The 25,626-nt window shown below is 38.1% G+C and overlaps 2 protein-coding genes across 11 annotated transcripts in view; both read left to right on the top strand.

The window, feature by feature from the left end:
• Positions 1–1,254, top strand: part of ACSL6 (acyl-CoA synthetase long chain family member 6) — a 63,906-nt gene extending 62,652 nt beyond the window's left edge. For all 8 annotated transcript variants that reach the window (XM_055086744.1, XM_055086743.1, XM_055086746.1 and 5 more), the window contains one exon: positions 786–1,254. In XM_055086744.1, coding sequence (XP_054942719.1) covers positions 786–923 — 138 coding nt within the window. In that variant the 3' untranslated portion in view covers positions 924–1,254. The remainder of the gene's footprint in view (positions 1–785) is intronic.
• Positions 1,255–7,153: 5,899 nt separating this feature from the next.
• The window catches only part of MEIKIN (meiotic kinetochore factor), a 152,520-nt gene continuing 134,047 nt past the window's right edge, over positions 7,154–25,626 (top strand). For 2 of the 3 annotated variants that reach the window (XM_055086740.1, XM_028493439.2), the window contains exons 1-5: positions 7,154–8,354; positions 8,771–8,858; positions 10,556–10,613; positions 18,490–18,627; positions 25,068–25,187. In XM_055086740.1, the coding sequence (XP_054942715.1) occupies positions 8,002–8,354; positions 8,771–8,858; positions 10,556–10,613; positions 18,490–18,627; positions 25,068–25,187 (757 nt within the window). In that variant the 5' untranslated portion in view covers positions 7,154–8,001. The remainder of the gene's footprint in view (positions 8,355–8,770; positions 8,859–10,555; positions 10,614–18,489; positions 18,628–25,067; positions 25,188–25,626) is intronic. The other variant, XM_055086741.1, reaches the window with a different exon arrangement.

Here is a 25,626-nt window from a genome sequence, read left to right as displayed (position 1 = left end):
TCAGGTCCTTCTGATTGGTTTCCCTGCTTCTAGTCTTAACATTCTTAAAAGCCGTCTTCACATTTCTCTTGGAGAGATCTTTATAAATTGTATATTCAGCCATGTCATTGCCCTGTATAAAAATATCCTACTGTCTTCCTCTATAAACTGCCCCATCTACCACTTCAGCTTCATCTCTCACCCGCTTTGCCTCCTACTTCATGTAACTACAACAGAAATCACTTGGATTTCCTTTTTCATACTCTGCCATTTCTCACTCCCGTAGCTTTGTTCATAGGGTTGCCTCTGCCTGGAATGCCCTTCACCACCCGCCTCTCCTCCTTTGCTGGTTAACTCTTACTCGTTCTTTAACACTCACCTGATTTGAGAAGACTTCCCTGAGTGCTCCTCTCTCTTTCCTACCATAACTGAGTTAGGTGCCCTTCATCCTGTGTACACCGCATTGTCTAATAATTTCCCAGTGTGTCTGCTCTACTGGATGCCAGTGTGCACTCCCCGAGGGCAGGGGCGCTCATGATCCCTCTTTGTGTCCTCAGTGCCTGGCACAGAGTAAGGAACTAACTCATTTCTGTTGACTGGCTAAATGGAGGAGTAAGAAGGAAAAAAGGTGGCTTTCAGACATATCAAATAGGCTGAATTGTTATTAGGACAACTCTGACTTTTAAATAGGCATAGTGTTTTTATATCAATATTTCGATTCCCATATGCCTGTCTACTTTTATCATGTATGCTATGAATGCTGTGTTATATTCCTGATAAAGATGTATTCTGCATTTGGTTTTTAGGTTAAAGCCATTCACATCCACTCTGATATGTTCTCAGTTCAAAATGGCTTGCTGACACCAACACTAAAGGCTAAGAGACCTGAGCTGAGAGAGTACTTCAAAAAACAAATAGAAGAGCTTTACTCAATCTCCATGTGAAGTTCAAGGGAAGTTCTTCTCAGTATAATGGACAATGTAGCAATATTATAGTTATTTTTTGAAAGTAACGTGTCAGAATGATGCAGCTGAAAATGAAAAGCACGTGACCTTATGACTGAGCCTCTTCCTGTCCCAAGAGGTCTTTAACAATATTTTCTCTCTCATCACCGAGTACACTTTATTTTTATTACAATGATATTGTAGTAAGCTGCTAAAAATATCACAAATGGCATTGTAAAAATCAAGACTTTTCTCAAGAACTGTGTACCACTAAAAGTAATATATTCTCAGTGTTCACAGAACTTCTATTAAACATAAAGGAAAAGCATAACTGATATATTGTACTTAATTATTTGTGGAATAGTAACCAGGTACAGCAAATATCTAGGCAATGTGGACTACCTCATTCAATAACTGATGGTCAAAATCACAATTAAATCAGACTTAAAAAATTAAAACTAATACAGAATCATTCTGAAACAAAACATGATAGCTCACATTCTACCTAACTTCAGATTCTTCAAACATAACAATACTCATTGATGTGAAAAAATTTTCTCTCCAATTTTTACTTTTATTTATGAAGAATGCAAATTCAAGTATTCTTAAAACAAATGTATTTACATAACATTTTACAAAGATCTTTCAATACATTTTCTTATTTATTAAGCTCATTCAAATATTAAGGAGCCACCTAGAAAAAATATAATGTACAACTACTTCAAGGATCGTATGTGTATATTCATGGATGTCTTACCACATGAATTATAAAAGATGTCTGTTTGACTCTGCAATGAATGGACCTTTAGGGAGGACTTGGGAGAAGACACCCAGAATTATTTCTCAGGGTGGGCAGCAATTAATGTACTGATGTTCCTTGCTGGGTTCTTCCAGTCTTCCCATTCTCAATGTGTCCATGCCAGGCCTGGGAAACCCATATGGCAATAATTCTGAACAGCTTCACTTTCTTCCAGTAAGAATTATCAAGGCAGGATGTAGGGAGGGGAGGATGTTATTTCCAAATGAAATAATTTTTCAACAACATAAGTTTGAAGAACCTCTCAAAATACCCCTAGAAAACTATTTACGTCCATCGTAGATAAATATCTCCTTGGGAAATAATTTCATGCATAGAATCTCTAAACCCTTCTAAGCTTACCCATGAAAACCTCCTTTCTTGGCGTTATGTGTTTAAATACTTTTTGCACTTGGGTGCCAACAATGTCATATAATTAAAGCCCAGCATGGACAGCAATTAAGTTCCAAGCTACAGACTGCATCTACAGAAGAAACTGTCCCTAGGAAAGTGTTTTCTTCTGTAGAGACAGGACTCTGCAAGCAGAGATGGGGGCAGTATTCACAGTCCAGAAGCTCCTTACCCCTGGAGCAAATCCAAACTGTCAATAAATGCTGTCGGTTAGAAACTGCATAATCACACAGGCTCACTAGATGAATCTGCACCAGTGATTATACACTTATATTTCAGTCTTCACAAAAGTGGACGATCACATCTTCATTTGATGTATTTATCCAATCTTTTACATATTCCTTTGCTGGATTCTCTCCGCAGTCCCACTACTTGCACTTATAGATTTGACTTTTAGTAGATGACCTAGTTCTGTGCACATTAATTTTTAAAGGCATTTCTAAATAAACAAATACTAAAAATGTTCAAGGCCACATCTATTATACATAGCATTAATTTTTTTATATTTAATATATATTTGACTAATTAAAAGAGAATATCATTACCTGAATTGGTTATTTGTCCTATTTTAAAGGCAAGTAGCTTCACATCTTGAGGAAAATGAACCTCTTTCCCATTGTCCTTCCGCTCAACTAAATTTCATATGTCTTTGTTTCCAAAGGATTTTAGACAATGAAATTCTAAGCAAATAATTTAAAATTTATTTTGATTACATTTATACCTAATAATAGAGATAATTGATTATGGATAACTTAAGATTTCTTCTCTTTCTCACTTTAAAGATCTTATGTTTCTATTCGCCTTCCTGATCCATATGAAAATCATCACACTTGGGCATATAAATAGGTTCTGGCAGATGTGCTGAGAAAAGTAAACAGTGGGCCCTAAATATATTGCATGTACATTTATTTTTTCCGCTGTTTAACTCTACTGAATTTTTTAATAAAGGAGAAATGAAACAATATGTGTTAACGGAAAAAAATCCTTCTTGCTTCAGATTTCCCAACTTTATTTTGAGGGGGAAAAGTTTGTATTTCTCTTTAACCAATGTAGAAAAAGGCTATGTACTTAAGACATTTACATTCATAGTGGACATCAGATCCGATTTAAGTCTAGAGGTATAATGGAGATCAATTACTTAACATAAACATGTTCTTAAATGTTTGGCCTTTTATCTCTTTCTCATTTAAATGTGTTAGTAATTCTTACATTTTACAAACTAATCTTGTTGTCTATAAAGATATAAAATAGAATATACACCAATTTTTTTTTCTTTTTGCCATAAAAGACATCTTTGTATTGTGATTCTCCTCCAGGTGAGAGAGGAAACTGACCAGGTATGTGCAGGCCTAACTTCACATATTAGGAACTCACGAACTCAGGAGTCTAAGGAATAAACATACCTAGTCTCCCTTACATGAGCAAGTCAACCTTTCGTTCTAAATTTAGATAAAACTGCAAGCATGAGAAAAAATAGGATTTTTCATTGCAATTTTTATAGTCAGGTAATGTTTTAGCAACTTGAAGTCAGCACTTAATTTGATTGTATTACCCATCAAAGAACCTCTGATCTTTTATTTTTCTGCAGTAAAGGGAATGAATTATTCTTTATTTTCCAAATGTATAAAGCACAAATGTGATATAGTTACTTAGAATACAAAATACTATGAAATGAACGTAAAGAATGGAAAAATGTATTTTTGCATGAAAACAGACCACTTACAAACTTGCTTCATATCTCAGGAAAAAAAGAATGAAAAATCATATATAAAATTGATAAACTATATGAGCTAAGTTGCTGTATTTTCTTGCCTATTTCTATTTTAAGGAAGCATATACATGGAAAGAAAAAATGATCCTAGTAGTCTGAATTTTCTCTCAAGTATGTTACACAGTCCTTTCTGTGAATCTACAGTTAACAGCAGTAAGCATGGAATTAGCATTCAAGTGAGGACAAAGCCCTAATGAGAAACTCTTCAGTTAGAACACATGAATGGTTATAGCCCAGAGGCAATAGATATATACTACCTGGAACACAAGCATTTCTAAACTTGGTCCCAAACAAAAGGTTTTCATGAGGTGACAGTGGCTTTTAAACATTCATTTGACTGATTATTTTTATTTTCCTTGTTAAGTCATTGCAAAAATTGCATGGAGGGCAATGGATATTTTTTCAAGAACTGCTTATTCTTTCAATTTTTAAAAATTGAGGAGATTAAAAAATTACCTTTTAAATATGCATAAAAGTATTTTAACTGTAATTATATTTTTAGTTGCTTTGTTATAGTAGCATGCATATCAAATATAAAATGCATTTATGAAAACATTTGTAAAAAATAAAGATTTTTTGTTTCTCAAAGTTGCTTATAATTACTATTTTATAATATTTATTTAGCATAATCCCCTGATGTTAGTATACTTGGTGATCATAGATCATAGTGCTTATGGTAAACACTGTATCAAGCTATATCACTAGTCAGCATACTCTACGTCCTCTATAAGGGTCCCCAAACTCTAAAGACTTATGGCCCCCCCAGAGAAGCTATCCTTTTCCTTGCACATTTGCTATTACCAAATGTGTCCTGGATTTACTTCATTTTTATATTTTTAAAAGAACAAAAAATTGTATTCAAATTTTCCATCATGATGGTCCTTAAACAGTATTTCCATAATGTCTTTTACCCATACACAGCGGTACACTTTCTTAAAATTGTACATTCTGCCATGTCTAAATCATGCAGATTCTGCCATATATTTGCTACCATCTACTTCTCTCTATTTTCACAGCTTTTAGTGTAGTTGGGGCCACTCTCATCTCTTGTCTGGAATATTACACTGCTTTTAAAATTAGTCTTCCTGTTTCCACCCCAGCTTCCTCAAATTTCACCATCCACATTTCAGTCAGAGGGATCTCTCTAAATTGAAAATCTGGTCGTGCCACTCTCCTGCTTAATATTCCACAGTTTCCAGGATAAAGTTCAGACTCCCTGGTTCAGCACACAAGGCCCAGCATCTCTTCTCCGGCCCTTCCTCCATAGAGTATTGGCTCCAATCACACCAACTACTTTTTGCAGTGCCCTAAAAGCATCATGCTTTTAGGTCCCTTTTTCATAGAATACCCTTTCCTTTAATCCCCCTAATTCCTATCATTCATATCTTAAAACTCATTTCAACTATCCTTTTCTCTAAGAAGCTTCCCACATGGTTGCATGGTTGATTGTCCCTTTGCCCCACTCTCACTAAGACTGTGAGTTGCCTGGGGCTGCAGAAGGTCTGGCCCATAGTGGATGCTCAAGAAATGTCTATTGAATGAAAATCCCCTTGGCCCTTTTACATATGTTGCATAGCATTAGGACTGCAATACCTAAAGATACTTTTCATCTATCACTGTTATTGGACCCTAAAGCCTGTGGATGGTACCACAAATGAAGCCTCTTGGGGCTGGGGGGTGGGGGAGTCACTCGATAAGAAAACGGTATTCAGAAAGATTTCCTCTGGGCTCCAGGGAATCCTAAACCCATGAACTGGCTGTTTTCCCAAAAGCTTTCTTCAGAAATCTCTTAAAAATTTGGATTTTCTTTTCCCATGGAAGTTAGCATCTCCATGACTGTTCTAATCTAGTCAAAACCATCACACGACTAAAATGAAACATTGAAAGCGGAATTCTGAGTGTAGATATGGAAGCAATACAACAGGGAAATGGAAGATGTTCAATTTAATACTCATGGCTGAATGCTTGCACTGGCATTTGTGTATTTGAGGATGGAGTGGAGGGAGACAGATGATTGAGTTGAGATATCTCTGCCCTACCTCACCCTTTTGCAGGGGACACATTTCATTCCCCTTTTATAGGCTGGGTAGGTGAAACTTTAAATTGCAAGTCTGTATGTAGTCCCTTCCACTCCCCTTGCTACTTAGGGCTTCGAGCTCTTTTCCTTGTTCCCCCCATCCCTTTCCCAGCCGTGTGTTAGGAGGAATGGGAGCATGGCAAGCACACTAGCCAAATAAATGTCAGGAGATCCATGCCACCTAGGTCAACCACCTGTCATAATGAGCCTCCTACATTGTGGTTTGCTCAGCTTCGAATTGAGGGGACAGCAAGATCATATCTAAGGACCCTTTGGCTCAAGAAATCACACCAAATGTTATTTCCGGTTTTGAAACCCTAGGCATTAACTCCCATAAACCTTTACTTGATGGCACTTCAGTGAATGTAATTCAGTATAGAGAGACAGAGTTCTAGAGAATAGGGCCACCAAAGGGCAGATCAACTTTTGCTTTAAGCTGTTTTCCTTTTTCAATGTTTCTTCCATTTCTAGGTCTAGGGCATCCCAGGATCTATACCTCCCAAAGGTCATTGAAGAACTCCAAGTTTTTTTTTCACAACATTCTCCAAAGGGTGAGAAGGGAGCCTGGAGACCTGGCTTGTAAACTAGAGACTGCCTGTCAGCATATTATGGATGTGACTAAAGAGAAGATGTTGAAATATGATAATTGCTTTATACTGCAATAAAATTGTCAGATCCTTGATTGAAGAACCATTTCTAATTCACTTCTGTATCCCCAGGACCTACCACAATGCCTAACACAGAGTAAGGTGCTAAGTAAGTAGTGATTCAGTGACTCAAAGCACTATATCTAATCAGGTAAGAATGCCTACCCTCTGTTCTTTACAAAGTTAAGTTTAATGATTAATTAGTGATTAAGTTTTAATTATTAATAAGTGACTTTCTATGAGCAGATTTTGAATAAAAAATTCAGTGATTTTATTATGAAAATATTGTGGCTATATGTGTGCTATATTTACAGACAATATTGGAGCATCACAGAAGAAGTCTTTGTGTTTTTCTAATTTCATCTGTACAAACAGCATTTTTTAATGTTGTGAAATGACATTTTTAAAAATAAGAAGATGGTTATTATATGCACAATATGTTTATCAGATGCAGCCAGATGGTTCAACCTGGGTATATGGAGAGAATGAGTGGTCATTCCTATGTTACTCCCTTTGGGCAGAGCAAAAGAGCTGAGCCTCAGGGCACTAGGAGGGCATCCCTTGTGGAACTCACTACCTTAACCACAAGGCTGCCCAGAGATGTCCAGGAGGTAGCTTCTAGGCAGGGGCTAAGGGATTCTGCTTGTCCCTGAGAAGAAACCTCCTGGAACCTAAGCTCTTCTAATGCCTGGTTAGACTCTCAAGTACCATGCCCGCCCCAGTAAATTGGCGGCCCAAGGGACTGAAGTTGATTGCTCAGGAGGACACTCCCCGTCACCATAACGTGCTTTCATTCCTCTCTGACCTTCCTGCACTGAGTCAGGCTGACCCCCAGCTAGACTCCATGTGCTTAGAGACTTCAAATTCCATTATCATGGGCTTCCTGGTAATGTTGCTAAGGAGAGCGGCCCAGGCATCAGTACCAGGTGTTGGGCCCATCAGACTAATGAGAAAATGAAAAGCAAAAGAACAACCTCCTGGACGAGGAAAAGTCTTTTTCCAATAATTTTCCCTTCAGCACGAGGCGAGGGAGCCTGCACCTAGAGTCCAAGGTCCAGGCCTCCGGTCCACCACCAAGTTCCCTGGCGCTGCGCCTCCAGGAGGGCGGGGCGCTGCCACTTCACTGTGTCTTCCCAGAAGCCACCGCGTGACTCCTCGGAGATAAAAAGGCGGGAGTGAGGCGGCGTTTCCAGGCCAGCGTGGGGGTCGGCGCTTTGGGCCTGTTGTTTTTTTCTCACCTCTTTCATTTCTCTCGGGCTGCCCCGCAGGCCAGGCTTGGATGCTGGTTCCCTCCGGCGTAGCTCGGTTCCTCAGGAAGAAGACGAGACAGGCCGTCGAGGGCCAAGAGCCCTCCGAGGCCTGGCGGTGGGGTGGCAATGTGGTCACTACGGGTCTATACGCGCAAAAAGCGGGCCAGCCGTAGGCTCAACCTAACCCCAGCGCCAGATCTAGGTGCCCCGGCTAAGGTGGAGGCCCCGTCAGGGCCCGGCCGGAAGCTCTCTGCCCACTGTAAGCGCCGTGGGGCTGGCCTACGGAGTGGGACGCGGGGTGGGCTGGGCCTCGGCCCCAGGGACCTCCGAGGCCCGCGGGCAGGCCTCCAAGGCTTTTGCCCTGAGGCTTGTCACCCTCTCTTAGGCCTGAAAAGAAGTGGCAAAACGCGCAGTTTGCAGAGAATCACGGAGAAATCAGAGAGGAGTCGGCTGGGAGGTAGCAGCTCTGGGCCCCTGAGGTGCGTATCCACGAATAACACCCCCATGCCTCTGGCCACCTCAAAATTTCAATCCTGATTTTCTCCTAATAGCCTCTCATTCTAAGAGTCAGTGAAGAAAATAGTGTGTTCTGATTTCGCTGTTCTCCCAACACAGAGCCAGAAATTTGACTTAGGAAAGAGATATATTTAAAAAAAAAAAAAAAAAAAAAAAAAAGGAAGTTTCACCAAGTTGCCTAAAAGCAAGTGAGAGAAAACCTCCGGGAAAGCATTCGTGGCATCAATTGGTTATTGATACAATTCACCTACTGTGTTCCTTACTTCTTGTTAATTATGTCCCCACAGAGCTTTTCAGATTATAACAGTGTGAATAGTGATCAGGGACGTGGAGAGCCAAGTCCAGAGGGTGCAAACTAATTGTGTTGTTTGTTTGTTAGCACTCAGTTTAGAGGTACAGGAGAGAAAAGCCTGCATGAAAATAGCACTAGTGAAGAAGCCCAGGATGAGAAGATTGCTCCATTGAGTGTATGTATGTTTCTCCTATGGTCCTTGGATAAGCTTAGGGTAGAGACCAGTGGTACCTGATGTACCTCCGGATGAAAGTATAATATGGTCTTTGTTCTATAGAGACTACATAGCTGTCTAGTGTTTTTATAAACATTGATGCTGTATCTTCAGGCAGGGCCTTGGATTAATGATTCTGGTAGACCCATAGCCATGCATTTTTGTTTTTTCTTTCCTTTGACAAAAACTTAAGAAATATTCATTACTGGCTAATTTTCTGTGTGACAGATATAAAGTGTTTCTTAGTAATTCTCTAGTGTTTGGTAGCACTTAAACATTTCAAAGCCATTTTCATGTTTTCTCATTTGACTTTGCATTAACAGAAACAGAGGATTCATTATCATTAGAATATTATATAACTTCCCGATCTACTGTATTTCATGTGGATTCTGTACAGTATTTTAAAGATGAGTAGCAGTAGTTTGGAGAAACTCAGATTTTAAAAATTGCTTGTGACTCATCTGACATTAGCATTAAATTGGATAGTCACAGTCCAGCATTTTAGCTTGCATATTTCTCTTTGACATGTTTTTTGGGGGAGGGCAGTTTTAACAAAAGGCATTTTTTTTAAAAAAGGCTTTTCCCCAGATTTTAACAGTGTTAGGTGTCCCTAATAGATTATTCAGACTATGCAAAAAAAATGTTTAAGCAAGCAGTTTCTTTTAAGTTTTGTATTTTTCCTTCCATTCCTTTTTTTCTGTGCCTTTAAAAATTTTTTTTACAAATTATCTTATTGTGTAAATTCCTCTAACATTAAGTAATCTTCAAAAATATGGTTTTTAGCATCTGCATAGTTCTTTGTCTTATACATAGGTATACTATAATTTGTATAACTATTTTTCTGTGGTTGGGGGATTGAGATTGTTTCTAAGGTTTTGCTGTTTTAGATATCAGTAGATATCCTACCACAGAAATTTTTTGTGTGTACCTCAGATTGTTATCCTAAAACAAATACGTTGCAGTGGGTCAAGGGTTGGATTATATTTAAAGTTTTGATTCATGTTGGCCAGTTGGCACCATCTTATCTGAAACTTAAAATATCTATCTGTCTACCTATCGATAGATAGATATATATTTGATAGATGAAAAGTAGCATGTTGTTTTACTTTCCATTTCTTTGAATGCTAGTAAAGTTGATATTTTTTCTCATTTTATTGGCCATTTGTGTGATTTTTTTTGGTGAAATACTTATTCATTATATATTGAAGATTGTACTTTTACACACACATGTTACAAATATTTCCACATTTGTTTGCCTTTAATTTTATTTTTGGTATTTTAGACTTATTTTTCAATCATTTTCTTTTGATTTATTTTGCTTTCATATTTAGAGGGAAAAAATTCTTTCCTACTTAGGGTATCAGAAAAATATTCATCTTTATTTTCTAGTTGCTGGTTTATCCCACAATAGTTAGTTGACTAGTATATTGTTGACTCCCTAGATATGTCCATAATATTATATTTTAAGATTTAATATTAAATATCAGACTACATCTGTATCAATAAGCTGAAAGAATGTATTACATATGAAACTGATATACAAAGTTGATATTAGTTTTGCATTTTCAAAATAACCAAATCAATGTGTTATAATATTATAATATAAAAATATTCCATCTCATAATTTGTGTTATATCTTTAATTCTTATTTCACATAGGAGTCAGTGACACATGATCTCCAGGTTGATAGTTTATCAAATAGTGAACGAGTATCAGGTAAGACTGGCAACGTGAACTTCCTCAACTTGCTTTCTTACAAACATAAGCATCCATTTGTATCTCTGCCTTATCTTCCCATCTCAGTGGAAGAGATGTCTTTCTCCTGGTCCAAGTTGAATCCTTCGGCCTGTGCTGTAGACTTCATCCTCAAAGCCTTCAAGCACACACCAGTAAATTATAATTGTGATAAGTGCTACAAAAGTGAGGTTAACTTGAGTGTAACTGAATTTAGTTGAAGAGATTAGGGAAGACTTCCATGAGGGAATGGCAATTTAATTGAGATCTGAAGAAAAAAAGAGCTTAACTATAAAGAGAGGTGAATAAAGATAAATCCAGGCAGAGGGAACAGCATGTGCAAAGACCCTAACGTGGGACTGAGCATTTTGTGTTCAGTGAACTGAAAGAAGGCCAGTGTGGCTAAAGCAGAAAGGAGGAAGTGTGATAATAAGACAAGGTTGGACAGACTGAGGCTTTGCATAGCCTTATAGGCCATGCCAAAGATACTGATGTTTATCTTTGGAGCAGCAGAAGCCACTGAAGTTTTTAAAATACAGAATGATATGATCGTATTAGCTACAGTATGGAAAAAAGTAGGAGTAGATGTAAATAGACCAGTTGGTAGGCTATTGCAGTAGTTAAGGGGAGGAATGATGGCTCTTTGTACTATGGGATGACATTGGAAATGGAAAGAAGTGGGCATATCTTATGGCTGTTGTAGGAAATGAAATTGACAGAATTTGGCAAATGAAGAGTGAAGAAGATGGACGTATCAAAGATGACACGTGTTTCTGGCTTGCATAACTGAGTATAAAGTGGTAGCATTCACTGAAAAAACCTTGTTTGAGGGAAAGATCATAAATTCTCTTTTCAATATATTAAGTTATGGGTGTGTTTAAGATGTCTAAGTAGTAATGTCAAATAGGCAGTTGGATATGGAGGGCTACTGATAGAAGTTTGGTGTAATAGAAGTTATTTTTGAAAATAAGAAAGGATGCCATTACCACACCAGAAATACTGAGGAATCCTTAAAAACAGATGAGATCCGGCTGATGAATATATGAAGAGCAGAGAAAAACCACTGCAGAGGTAAGAATAGCTCTGGAGATACACTTAACTCAAAACACTTGGTCAATAAATGCAAAACACTGTAATAGATGGGACCCTGAAGGAGTTGTCAAGGTGGTGGATTAAGCACTACATTCTGGCACTGTATGACCTGTCTCCCTTGTCATCCCCTTCTTACATTGGAAACACTGGCAGCTCCCAGTGCCTGCTGCCAGGTCAAAACCCTAGGAATTACTGCCAAGCAAAGTGAACTAAGTCTTCACTTTGGCTCCTTAGGGTCAATGTTGGAGCTGCAGTGAGAAGCAGAAGGGAGTCTGAAGTAACTCCAGATTGCCACACAGAGAGCAGAGGGGCAAAAAAGTTAAAAATATAGATTATGCTTATGGTTGCTAAGCCCAGGAAAAAGATACATTATGGCTCTCTGAAGTGGGAATTCTGATATAAGAAACTTCCAATGTGGATACTAGCCAAATAGGGCAGTGTCCCCATGTAACCTACAATACCTGGAAAATGCAGGAGGACATCCCCACCTAGACCGCAAGTTCCAAGAATGTCTCATCACTCTTCTAAAATCTCCAGAGGTAGGTTGTTGTTTCAGAATTTATACTCTGTGCCATACAAACAGATTCTCAAATAGAGATATGAACAGATAATCAGAAACAGTCAAATCTTTGAAGAAAATCAGTGCCATGGAAGAGAGGCCACAAATGCAACAAACAAAATAATTAACACCTGAGGGAAATGGTAGAAAACTTTAAATATCTCTTTAAAGACAAGAGGCCGTTGAATCCATAATATAACAGGCTGCTATTAAAAAATTATAGTCCTTGGAAACTAAAAATATCATCAAATTTTAAAACAATAAATTAACCTATTATTGAGATGTATTCAGATGAAAATTAAATTAGCTAGCTAGAAAATAGAATAGAGGAATTTTCTTAAAATATAGTGCAAAAGAACATGGGAGGTGCTCAACAAATGCTTTTCCCTCCTTCTTCTTCTCCCCTCTTTGCCTGGTTAACTTCTGCTAGTTCTTCAAAAATAGATTCAGGTGCTGTCTCTACCGGGCAGCCTCTCCTGACTGCTCTTCTCTCTTTCTAGATGAGTTGTTCTATCCTGGTAATTCTGTGGCACTGTCATAGGACTCAAAACAGCAGTATAATTGTTTTTGTTCCTCTAGGCCCTAAAGCTATTGAAAATAAGCACTACATTTTATCTTCCTATTCCATTCTTGGGACATAAAATAGTTTGAAATGCTTGTTGAATGAGTTTTCTACTCTATTTAGAGGAAATAAACAATTTTACCATAATCAGTATTTTTTAAAATTGTAGTTTAAATGTATGATAAAAGTCCTTGGTTACTAGCTTTATCAAATTGATGTGTGAAAGGTATGAGGAAATAGAAAATAGACTGTCTCTAATTAACAAGCTGGTTGTGTTCTGAGTTCATTTGTTGACTGATGTTTGAGATCTAGAATACTTTATACTATAATAAAATATAAATGGTTAGGTTCTGAGCAGCCCACAGAATTCTACTTAACATATAATTAATTGTTTTAATTCTATCATGGAATTTAGTAATTTTGCAACATGATGAAAATTAACTCAGGATTTCATATTTAATATGGAGGATTGAACATATACGTTTACTTCTCCCTTCTGAAACCTCACTAAAATACCAATTAAGGCATTAAAAAAGGCATGAATCCACAACATAGAGAAAAAGAGACCTCAGCTGACAAATGATAATCAGCAAAAGTTTGGAATCTGGAAGGTAGATGAATAAATTATAATAGGCCTAACAGACAGAAAAAAAAAAAAAAGGCTGAAACCTAGATACCTAGAACAAACCAAGAAGCAAACTGAGGCAGACTGAAGTTTCAGAAATTAGAGGCATCACATACTCCTGAAGGAACAGGTAGAGTTAATGCTGAAAGTAGGATTTTTGGAAATCTTTAAAAGTAGCAATTAGATTCTGTGATCCCTTCCCCAACACTAGGTAGCCAGGCAACTACTCTTTTTCCCACTATGGCAGTCCAGAGACATTGAAGCAAAGAGTCTGGACACAGGGATGCTCAGTACTGCTGAGGGCAGGGGTGCTGTATTGAAAACTGGCAGGGGGAGGTGGTGGGAGGAGGAGGGAAGGGAATTAACTAAAGTCTGTTTACTTACCCCACTCAGGAAAATACACCCCAGTTAAGGGACTGGAGGATTCCTCTTTTGGAAAAGACTTATTTTCTGGCAGTAATGACCTGGTCCCTGTCCAAATACCCTTCAGTAAAGTCCACTACTTCCTAAACCCCACTTATGAATCCAGAGTTTCCGACTGCTATTTAGTTGCCTCATTCTTTTTTTTTTTTTTTTAAATATTTATTTATTTATTTATTTATGGCTGCATTGGGTCTTCGTTGCTGCGCACGGGCTTTCTCTAGTTGGCGGTGCGCGAGCTTCTCATTGCGGTAGCTTCTCATTGCGGAGCACTGGCTCTAGGTGTGTGGGCTTCAGTAGATGTGGCATGCAGGCTCAGTAGTTGTGGCTCACAGGGTCTAGAGTGCAGGCTCAGTAGTTGTGGCGCACAGGCTTAATTACTACGCGGCATGTGGGACCTTCCCGGACCAGGGCTCACCAGGGGAGTCCTAGTGCCTCATTCTTAAACATTCAAGAATTACCAGGCATTTAAAGAAAATATTTAAAATAAAAGTTAGATACCAAATAAAAAGAAACTTGAAGGACACAGACAATGTAAAGAAAAAAAACTTCTAAGGCATATTTTCATTATTATCCTCAGGATGATGAAAAAGTGTGTCCATGAAACAAGTGCAGGCTACTATAAAAAGGAGCATTCAGAGAACAAAAAGAATTCTTTTTTTTTTTTTTTTTTTTTTTTTGCGGTACGCGGGCCTCTCACTGTTGTGGCCTCTCCCGTTGCGGAGCACAGGCTCCGGACGCGCAGGCTCAGCGGCCATGGCTCACGGGCCCAGCCGCTCTGCGGCACGTGGGATCTTCCCGGACCGGGGCACGAACCCGTGTCCCCTGCATCGGCAGGCGGACTCTCAACCACTGCGCCACCAGGGAAGCCCAACAAAAAGAATTCTTAAAAAATAGTAACATGGAATTAGGAAAACATTCTATGAATGATTGGGTAATGTATTTAAGGAAATATTCCAAAAGTTGAACAGACATTAAAGAGAGGATAAAAGATAGAAATAGTGTTGACCCAACTCTATGAGTATACTAAAAAAACCACCAAATTGTATACTTTAAAAGATTGGGATTTATGGAATATGAATTGTATTTCAATAAAGCTGCTATTTTAAAAGGAAAAATAATTATAAGCTGAGTCTAGGCATTCTAACATCTGAAAAATAGTAGTTCCAGATATTATAAAGTAAACAGAAAGGGAATTGTTAAACACATAAAACTAGAAATTTTTCTAGAATTAAAAATGGTTATGAGTGTACATATTGAAAGAGCGCACCAACTGCCCATCACAATGAATGAAAAAGACCCACACCAAGGCACAACGTTATGTAATTTAAAAATCCTCAGGATAAAGAGAGAAATCCTTCAGTTTTCCAGAGACAGGATAGATTCCCACCCAAAATTTGTTTCCAATTTCAAGGTTAATGATGCCACTCACATACCAGGAGGGTATGGAAAGGTTTATTACTGATATAATGAAGCCTTCTAGAGAGGAGGGTGTCTCCTGAGCAGGACTGAAAATGGCTTGAGACAGCAGGGAAAGGAAACTGTGTTGGGGTTTTCAGGTGGTTAGAGGGTGGGGCTGGGGTGAGGTTTTAACTTGCTGGCGTTGCCACAAGATGGAGCACCAGGGCTTTTCAGCTTGTACAGATATGGGGCAGAAGGGGAGCATGGAGCAGTGAGGTTTAAATCTGTCAAACATTAAAAAATGCAATCAGTTTTTTAAATATACTGGTCTAGAATTCTGTACTCAGCTAAACAATCACTCAAGTGTGAAGATAGTATAAAGAAATTTTTTAGACAGGTCTCCCACGTACCTTTTCTCAGGAAATGAAGAAGATACTCCAGCAAAACCAGAAAGTAAATCAATAAAGAAGAAATCATGAGATCCAGAAGTCAGAGGCTCTAATACATAAAATATGTGAAAGAATTTCTTAAGATCATGGTAAAGGGAAATCCCGGGAAGACGTGTGCAGCATGTCTAGAGGATAACCAGTCCAAATTTGAGCAAGTATGTTGAGATCTCCAGTAGCAATATTCTTTTTAAAAAAGAGGGAAAAAAAGGAAAGAAAGAGGAGGAGAGAGAGAGAGAGAGGCAGGGAAGGAGGAAGGAAGGAAAGAAAAGAAAGAGAAAAGAACTGATAGATAACCTGGCATTAAAAAAAAAATTGTTGAAGGCTTCCCTGGTGGTGCAGTGGTTGAGAGTCCGCCTGCCGATGCAGGGGACACGGGTTCGTGCCCCGGTCCGGGAAGATCCCACATGCCGCGGAGCAGCTAGGCCCGTGAGCCGTGGCCGCTGAGCCTGCACATCTGGAGCCTGTGCTCCGCAACGGGAGAGGCCACATTAGTGAGAGGCCCATGTACCGCAAAAAAGAAAAAAAAAAAAAATTGTTGAGAGGAAATTTACACTTTTGCAAAAAGTTGGGATGAAATGGGTACTTAGAAAACTAATTAAAAATTAGGTTATCAATAACTCAAAGGAAAAAAACTTGTAGCAAAAAGGTGATATAAATAATATAGCTCATAGTACATGACTCAGCTCTAAATATATTTAAGCAGTCATAATGATAGAATCATTGAATACATTTAATTTAAAAATATAAAGGAAGATATTAAAAGAAACAATAGAGTTAATAGGGTTGAAAACAGTTGTTTCATTATGATGGGGGTTATGAAACAAGAGGTTTTTGATAAAAGCCTTGTAGAACTATTTGACTTTTAAAAATGTATGGTATAATTTGATATAAATGTAATTTTAAGGGCATTTACATTTCTAACTTGTGACACCAGAAACAACCTTCTACTGTTACAATCAGGAACGTTTGTTTATTCTTTTCTCTACCAAACTACCTAGATGGTGAGTACAGGGCTTTCCTAATTTCCAAGCCTGGCTTGAGTTCTGGGGTTTGGTGGAAGGGTTAGCTCTCCTGAGAGTGGTATTCATGGAATTTTGAGAGGTGGAAGGCACGAGAGATGTAGCAACATGTCGGTGAGAAGGATGAAGACAGAGTGAGAAAAGTAAAAAGTAGCAAGGACAGGGACGGACACTCTAAGGCAGCTGAAGTAGGGGAAGCAAAAGATACTTAGAGGCATAACTTACCTCTGACCTCTGAAGAGGTGAAGAAGGATGGTAGCTTGAGTCAGTCAATTTAAGTGTTGTGCTGGTGGCTGGAGGAGGTGGCCAGGTAGGAAACAATTGTCAACTTTAAGGAGGGGGTTGGAGTGGAAGAGAAGGGTGTGGTGAGGTCAAAATAGGAAGGATAAAGAGTTAGTTGTCTCAGGTAGGTAATGGATGAGCAGAGATAGGTATAGATAGGGCAGGGCAGAAGATAATGGGTTTTCAGAGTAATGCTCTCCTTTCATCCCTTACCCCACAACCCTCCAGTTTCTATTAGCGTTGACCTCTGTTTTATCGTGTTGGAAGTGTTTGATAAATGCTGACTGACTATAACAGAGTATATTTTCCCTTTCCTTACTAAATCTTCTGGTTCTTCAAATAAATACTAAGTTCTATTCCTGTCATTTGTTAGAAAGGTTTTCATTCTAGTCTACTCTCACAGGGATGACTTCAGACCCCTGATTCTGGGAGATTTTCTGTTCAGATATTTACCCCAATTGCCTACTGAGATGTTTGTTTTCTTATTAGTGAGTTTTCGGAGTTCTTTATATTTTAGATTCCAGTCCATTTACAAATGTTTTCTCTTAATCTATGGCTTGTCTTCTCACCTTAACCATCTCTTTCAAATAAAAGGTTTAAAATTTGATGAAGTCCAGTTTATCACTGCTGTTGTTTTATGAATCATCCTTTTAGTGTTATATCAAAGAAATCTTTGCCTAACTCAGTGTCATGAAGATTTTCTCCTCTGTTTTTTTCTAGAAGTTTTGTAGTTTTAGGATTTGCATTTAGAATCATGATGCATTTAGAGTTAATTTTTTATATGATGGAAGGTATGAATGCAAGTTGTTATGTTTTGCTTTTGCATATGGATATCCAGTTCCAACATAATTTGTTTAAAAGAATATCCTTTCTCCACTCAATTGCCTTTGCATCTTGGTCAAAAATCAGTTGCTCTTATATGTGTGAGTCTATTTTTGGGCTCTCTGTTCAGTTCCTTTGATCTGTGTTCCTTTGAGTCTATGTTTATGCTCATTGTTTTTTAAATGGAATAACTAGAATCACCGTTTCTTCTTCTCAGCTAGTTAGCTTACAGTTATTGGGTTACTTATATATAAAACTTGCATTTAAAAAATTAGGTATACATTTTATTTATTTATATTTATTTTTTATTGAAGTATAGTTGATAAAACTTGCATGTTTGAGCCAAGAATTATAACTGAACCAAAGTAGGGAAGGAATAAATTATAAAACTTTGAAAAACAATGGAAAAGGTTTATAGTGCATTTTCTCCGTATCAAAAACAGAATTATTTTCTCAGATTGAAGTACAATTTAAGATTGTGTACAATAGTATGCCTTTTCAGTTGTATGTGTAATTTTACATTATTAGTATACAACTGCATGTACATTTCTACAACTTTGAATTCTTAGGATTTTGAATCTGTTTACTATTGAAACATTTTACCCTTTTTGTTTGTTTATTCTACAGGACTAAGTTTACAGCATGATATTTCTAGCTCTCTTCTAAGTTACTCAATCACAGACTCCTATACAGAATACAAGAGTTTTGAAGAGAGTTTAAGTAGCTTCCCATCGCCTGAACTCTTCAGAGGATCAGATTATTTAGGTGAGAAAATAATTTCAACCTTAAGTTGCTCCACTATAGAAATTGCTCCTTTGTCCACAAATCCTGCAATGAATAATGTTCCTTTTGAGGAGGTATACTTATCTTCCACCAAAACCTTCTGCCCACTATCCATTGTGTTCCATGCTCAGTCACATAGGACTATAGATCAAAAGCCCTCAGATCAGGGAAGGATGAAGAGATTAGCATTTACATGTAATACATATCCAGTTAGTAAGCAGTTTTGCACATAACGTATGTATACTTGTTCTCTTGAACTATGGGCTATCTTTTATATCCTATACTTCTCTTACTTTTCAGTAACTAAAAGGTTGACTAGACCATCTCCCTGTCTGAATTTTTTCTACAAATTAACAGTTATTTACATTTACTATATGTATAATTAAGAGCCTTTGGTTAATGATACAGATTGAACACATGCCTTCCTCCACAACTTTGCGCAATGGCTTTTTAAAAAAGACATAAGCACATAGGAGTAAAGAGAATGGGAAAGAATAAAGCATAAAGTTTGGAAAGCTAGAGAGCAAATGGTCTGATAAAGCAGAATTGAAGAAACTGAGTCCTAAATCAACAATGGGAAGTTTGTACAAAGTTAGTTTGTACAATACCATAGTATCCCAGAAAAGTTTTCAATGTGGCTTGTAAAATACTTGTAAAAAGCTGTGTCCGAAACACAAAAGATGTGGTGACTTCTCCTTTCCTACTCAAATGGAGTCTGGAGATTTATTCTTTGGGGTGTTTTGAAACAGAGAGACTCTGGACTGGAGGATACTAGGCACTGTTAATAGCAGGGATACCATGGTATTTTGAAATGTTAGTCCCAATTACTATTCCCCTGTAGTAGTATTATATAGCCATACCCTTGTCATAGCCTCATAGTGGGTGAAGTGTACTTTCTCACTCTTTTGCTTTGGAGTTGACCATATGACTTACTTTGGGCAATAGGATATCAGTGAGTGAAACATAAACTTTTGATATGTGCATACGTGATTGGGCTTGTCCTCTTATCCTTTTGCCATCATGAGACGAATACAGATCTTCTTCCACTTACGATGGAAAAAACTGTAAGTTGAACCATTGTAAGTCAGGGATCATATGTATATCTTAATTAGCTTTTACCTCTCCTGTGGGACTCCAGAATAAGAGATACAGAGCAGGATAGCCCCAGGCAGACTGCAGACTTCAGAGAGGTGCCCCAGCTGATCACCAGACCCATAAAATCTAAAGCAGAGCTGCTTGAGCTGAACAATAGACATGAGTATAAGAAATAAATGCTTTCATTTTATGCTACTGGCATTTCAGTGTTATTTATTATATAGAAAAAGCCAACTGCTTCAGATACTGTAGTGAATGCAGAAAGGGGGAATTGGGCTTCCCTGGTGGCGCAGCGGTTGCGCGTCCGCCTGCCGATGCAGGGGGGCCGGGTTCGCGCCCCGGTCTGGGAGGATCCCACGTGCCGCGGAGCGGCTGGGCCCGTGAGCCATGGCCGCTAAAAAAAAAAAAAAAAGAAAGGGGGAATTAAATGCAAGTGTACATTCCAAATTGTGGGACTTGCTCACCCAGTGCCTATTCTCATCCTAACCCAACAGCTCATTACTCTGTTCAGCTTCCAGAATGTTAGCACCCAGAATTGAAACTTTCAGGCAAGAGAATGGAAGGTTTTTTCCTGAGAAATCTGAGCAACCCTAAAGAAAGTATCTAAAGATATTGGCCTCAGTAGTCCTTCAGTGAAACTGACAAGAACCCTACAGTGAAGCTGCCTATGTGACAAGCCCCAACTAAGCCATAGAGATCCCACTTAGCCATTTAGGGCCCCCAGAGAGCCAAGGACTACTAGACTTCTGAGAAAACCCTCTAACATAAAACATAGAGATCAGAACAAAGCAAAATATGGTAGTGAGTCAGTAAGGTGTTGGAATAGGAAACCCTAGACCTGCCTTCCCCCAGAGACACACCAATTCAGCAACAATACATGGACTAATTCCCTTTGTGAGAAATCTAAAAACTAGTTGAGGGGCTCCTGCACCCCAGGCAAGCTTGAGACCAGTCACATCAAAGGCATTAGGAAGGACTTCCCTGGTGGCACAGTAGTTAAGAATCCACTTGCCAATGCAGGGGACACGGGTTTGATCCCTGGTCCAGGAAGATCCCACATGCTATGGAGCAACAAAGCCCATGTGCCGCAAGTACTGAGCCTATGCTCTAGAGCCCGCAAGCCACAACTACTGAAGCCCGCACACCTAGAACCCATGCTCAGCAACAAGAGAAGCCACCACAATGAGAAACCCGTACACCACAATGAAGAAGAGTAGCCCCCACTTGACGCAACTAGAGAAAGCCCACGTGCAGCAACAAAGACCCAATGCAGGCCCTCCCGGCCCAGAAAAGCCAGAAGGAAAATTCAAGACACCCTTTCACCATAATTCACACCCCCAGCACAGGTTTGCAGGAAACCTTCAGCTCCCAGCTTCTCCCTAGGGAGGGAGGGAAAGGACTGAAGCATATGTCAAAAGTTCTCAATTTTCTGGGAATGGTCAAAGAATTGCCTACTGTCTTATCTGCCTCAGAGGGCTGATGGGACCTGCCTGACATACTCTAGAAGTCTGATGGGTGCTGAAACAAAGATAGTATTTTGTCCTAGCATAAAAACATTCACTAGATCCCAGCTTCTCTCTGGGGCGGGAAAGAGTTGGACTGTGTCCAACATTCCAACATTTCTGGGGGCTCCTCAAAGGAATAGTTTTTGTCTCATCTGTCTTGGAGCACTGATGGGACTTGGTGTATTCTAGATTCCTCATGGGCACTAAGAACAAAGACTATGGTTTGAACTGGCAAGAAGGTTTGAGAGGATCCCAGAATCTCTGGTTGGGAAGATTGGTGAAGGTCTTCTGTACGAGGCCTATCTGTGAAGACTGGGAGAGGTGGCTGTTTTTTCTAATGTGCAGATACCAACACAAATCATTAAAGAAAAAGAAACAGAGAAACATGGTCCAAAAAATGGGAATAAGATAAAGCTCCAGAAACTGACCCTAATTAAATGGAAATATATGAACTACCTGAGAGAGAATTCAAAATAATTGTCATAAAGATGTTCAACAAATGTTCATTAAGAGCTCAGGAGAACAATGCACGGAAAAAGTGAGAATTTTAAGAAATAGATAGGGAAAAAAGTTAACCAAAAAGAAATCTTAGAGCTGAGAAGAAAGAATTGGCATACTCAAAGATAAGTCATTTGAAATTATCCAGTCAGAGGAGCAAAAAGGAAAAAGAATATAAAAGAATGAAGGAAGTTTGAGATTTCTGTTAAGAAAACAGATCAGTATATGGATTGTGGGAGTCCCATAGGGAAAAGGGAGGTAGGAAGGGACGGAAAGAGAAAGAGCCAGAAGGCTTTTTCACAGAAATAGTGGCTGAAAACTTCCTAAGTCTGGGGAAGGAAATGTACATCCAGACCTAGCAACCCCAACAAACCTCAAATAAGATGAACCAAAGAAATTCACATGGGTGCACATAATCAAATTGTCAAAAGTCAAAGACAAAAAGAGAATTTTGAAAGCAGCAACTAAAAAAACGACTTGACTAAAAAGATACTCCATGCAAATGGTGACCAAAAGAGAGCAGGAGAGGCTATACTTATACCAGATAAAAATAGACTTTAAGTCAATAACTATTATGAGAGACAAAGAAGGACGTTATATAATTATATAAGGGTCAATTCATCAGGAACACATAACAATTATGAATAAATATTCACCCAACATCAGAGCACCTAACATATGAGGCAAACACTGACAGAAATGAAGGTAGGAATAGGCATCGATACAATCACAGTAGGAGACTTCAGTACCCCCACTTGTAATAATGGATAGAACATTTGGACAGAAAATCAACACTTAACTGATTTCAAAGTATCAATATATTGCAAAGCTACAGTAAATATAACGTTATAGTACTGGTAATACAGACATATAGACCAGTAGGACAAAATAGAGGGCCCAGAACTAAATCCATGAATATATGGTCACCTGATCTTTGACAAGAGTGCCAAGAATACACAATGTGGGAGAAATAGTCTCTTCAAAAAATGATGTTGGCAAAACTGGATATCCACATACAAAAGAATGAAATTGGACCCTTATATCATACAGAAAAGTCAACTCAAAATGTAGTAAGGACTTAAATGTGAGAACAGCAACTGTAAAACTCCTAGAAGAAAACATAGGGGAAAATCTTCATGGCAGTTGGTCTTGGCAGTTATTTCTTTATGTGACACCAAAGGCACAGGCAACAAAAGCAAAATTAGACAAGTGGGCCTTGATAAAACTAAAAAACTTCTGCACAGAAGAAGAAACAATCAACAGGGTGAAAAGGCAACCTATAAAAAGGGAGAAAATATTTGCAAACCACATATCTGATAAGGGATTAATATCCAAAATATATTGGAAACTCCCACAATTCAAAAGGAAAAAAAATCCAAATAACCTGATTAAAAAATGACAAAGAACTTGAATAGACATTTCCCCCAAAGAAGACATTCACATTGCCAACAGGTATATGAAAAGATCACTAACCATTAGGGAGATGCAAATCAAGACCATAGTGAGATGTCACCTCACAACTCTTAGGCTCGTTATTATAAAAAAAAAAAAAAGAAGTGTTGGCAAGGATATGGAGAAATTGGACTCCCTTGTACACTGTTGATGGGAATGTAAAATAGTGAAGCTGCAATGGAACACCGTATGGCAGTTACTCAAAAAATTAGAAGTAGAACTACCATATATGATCCAGTAATCCCACTTCTGGGTGTTTATTCAAAGTAATTGCAGTCAGGATCTAGAAGATATATTTGCACTCCTGTGTTCATTGCAGCCTTTTTCACAATAACCCAATGTGGAAACAACCTAAGTGACCATTGAAGGATGAATGGAGAAAGAAAATACAGTATATGCATACAATGGAATATTACTCAGCCTTAAAAAAGAAGGAATATCAGGATATATGTATATGTATAGCTGATTCACTTTGTTATAAAGCAGAAACTAACACACCATTGTAAAGCAATTATACTCCAATAAAGATGTTAAAAAAAAGGATATCCTGCTATATGCAACACTATAGAAGAACTTTGAGGATACTATGGTAAGTGAAATAAGCCAGTCACAGGAAGAAAAATACTATATGATTCCACCTGTATGAGATATCTAAAGAAGTCAAATTCATAGAAGTAGAGAGGAGAATGTTGGTTGCCAGGGCCCTGGAAGAAAGGGATGTGGGGAGTTGCTATTCAACAGGTATAGTTTCAGTTATGCAAGATGAATAAGTTCTAGAAATCTGCTGCACAGCACTGTGCCTACAGTTAACAATACTCTATTGCACTCTTACAAATTTGAGGGTATGTCTCATGTTAAGTGTTCCCACCATAATAAAATTAAAAATAAGAGAAGAAACCAAGCAGAAATAAGAATACAAGGAAGATACTGGAAAAAAAAAAAACTTCAAATAAGGTTTTTTTTAAAAAACCTTTTTAAAGGTTTTTAAATCTGATTAAAAAAATGTATATTGCACCATTGAATAGGAATAGGATGCTGTGAAAAAAAAGGGGGGGTGAATATTCAGAGAACAAATTAAATGCAGTAGCAGAATGGAAAACTCGATAGAAGGATTAGAAGATAAGTTGAGGAGATTTCCCAGAAAAAAAAAAAAAAGTCAGGAGGAAAACACAAAAAATGGAGAAAAAAGGTAAGTTAGAGAAGCAATATATGAAATCTAATATCAAATAATAGAAGTTCCAGAAAAAGATAACGAAATAAACAGAAGGAAGAAAATTATCAAATATACAATTCCAGAACACTTTCTAGAGCTAAAGAATATGATTTCTGGGTTAAAAGGGCCATGCTGTGCCTAGCACAATAGATGAAAAACACCAAGACAAAACATTATGAAATTTCAGAACATCTGAGGATGGAATAAACAGAATGGATTTATACAATTTGGTAGAGTTTAGGATTAAATAGATGAAAAATACAGAGAAAACTAAACAAACAAGACTTTTATTGACTCCAGGAAAAACAAAAGGTGGTCATGGTATATACCACAAGAGTAAAAACTAGGATTTTTATGGCAATTTATCATCATAATGTCTACATTGAATATTGGCCTAACTAAATATGTGATATAATAATATGAGGACAATGGGAAAGGTGGGGAAAAGGAAATAAGAGTATTAAGGGACTGCGATAGCCCAAAGATTATTTAATATCCTGATGCCGTCAAGGCTTGTCTTTTTTTCTCTGTCTTACCCAAGCTTTCTTCAATTACCATAACTTGGTATGGGCTGGGGACCTAAGTTGAGGAGAAAAAGGTAATCTGCCACTTGTGTGCTATTGTTCAAAATTTTGTGCCATTTCTCCCTGCTTTTTTAGATTGGGAGTGTCCCATGTTGGAAGAAAACCTGCTGTGTAAGAATTCCACTCTTTTGGACACCAGTAAAGCAGTACCGATAGAGAAGGCACTACAGTTTTCAAACCTCTCTGCAATTTTAGGTAAGTTTCACATTCTTTTTCCTCATGTCACAAGGGGAAACCCTTGTCTATATTGGAAAAGCAAAGTATTTTTTCTTTTGAATGATTTCTAAGCTAAATTTATTGATTAGGACTATCTATGGCTACACATCATATCTGACTACTAGTAAGTAGCTTAAGTACATATGGGTTTACTTTTTTTTTAACATCTTTTTTGGGGTATAACTGTTTTACAATGGTGTGTTAGTTTCTGCTTTACAACAAAGTGAATCAGTTATACATATACATATGTTCCCATATCTCTTCCCTCTTGCATCTCCCTCCCTCCCACCCTCCCTATCCCACCCCTCTAGGTGGTCACAAAGCACCGAGCTGATCTCCCTGTGCTATGCGGCTGCTTCCCACTAGCTATCTATTTTACGTTTGGTAGTGTATATATGTCCATGCCACTCTCTCACTT

The sequence above is a fragment of the Physeter macrocephalus genome, chromosome 8 (genome assembly GCF_002837175.3).
Source record: "Physeter macrocephalus isolate SW-GA chromosome 8, ASM283717v5, whole genome shotgun sequence".
In the NCBI taxonomy this organism is placed as follows: domain Eukaryota; kingdom Metazoa; phylum Chordata; class Mammalia; order Artiodactyla; family Physeteridae; genus Physeter; species Physeter macrocephalus.
This window is presented reverse-complemented; position numbering and strand designations above follow the sequence as displayed.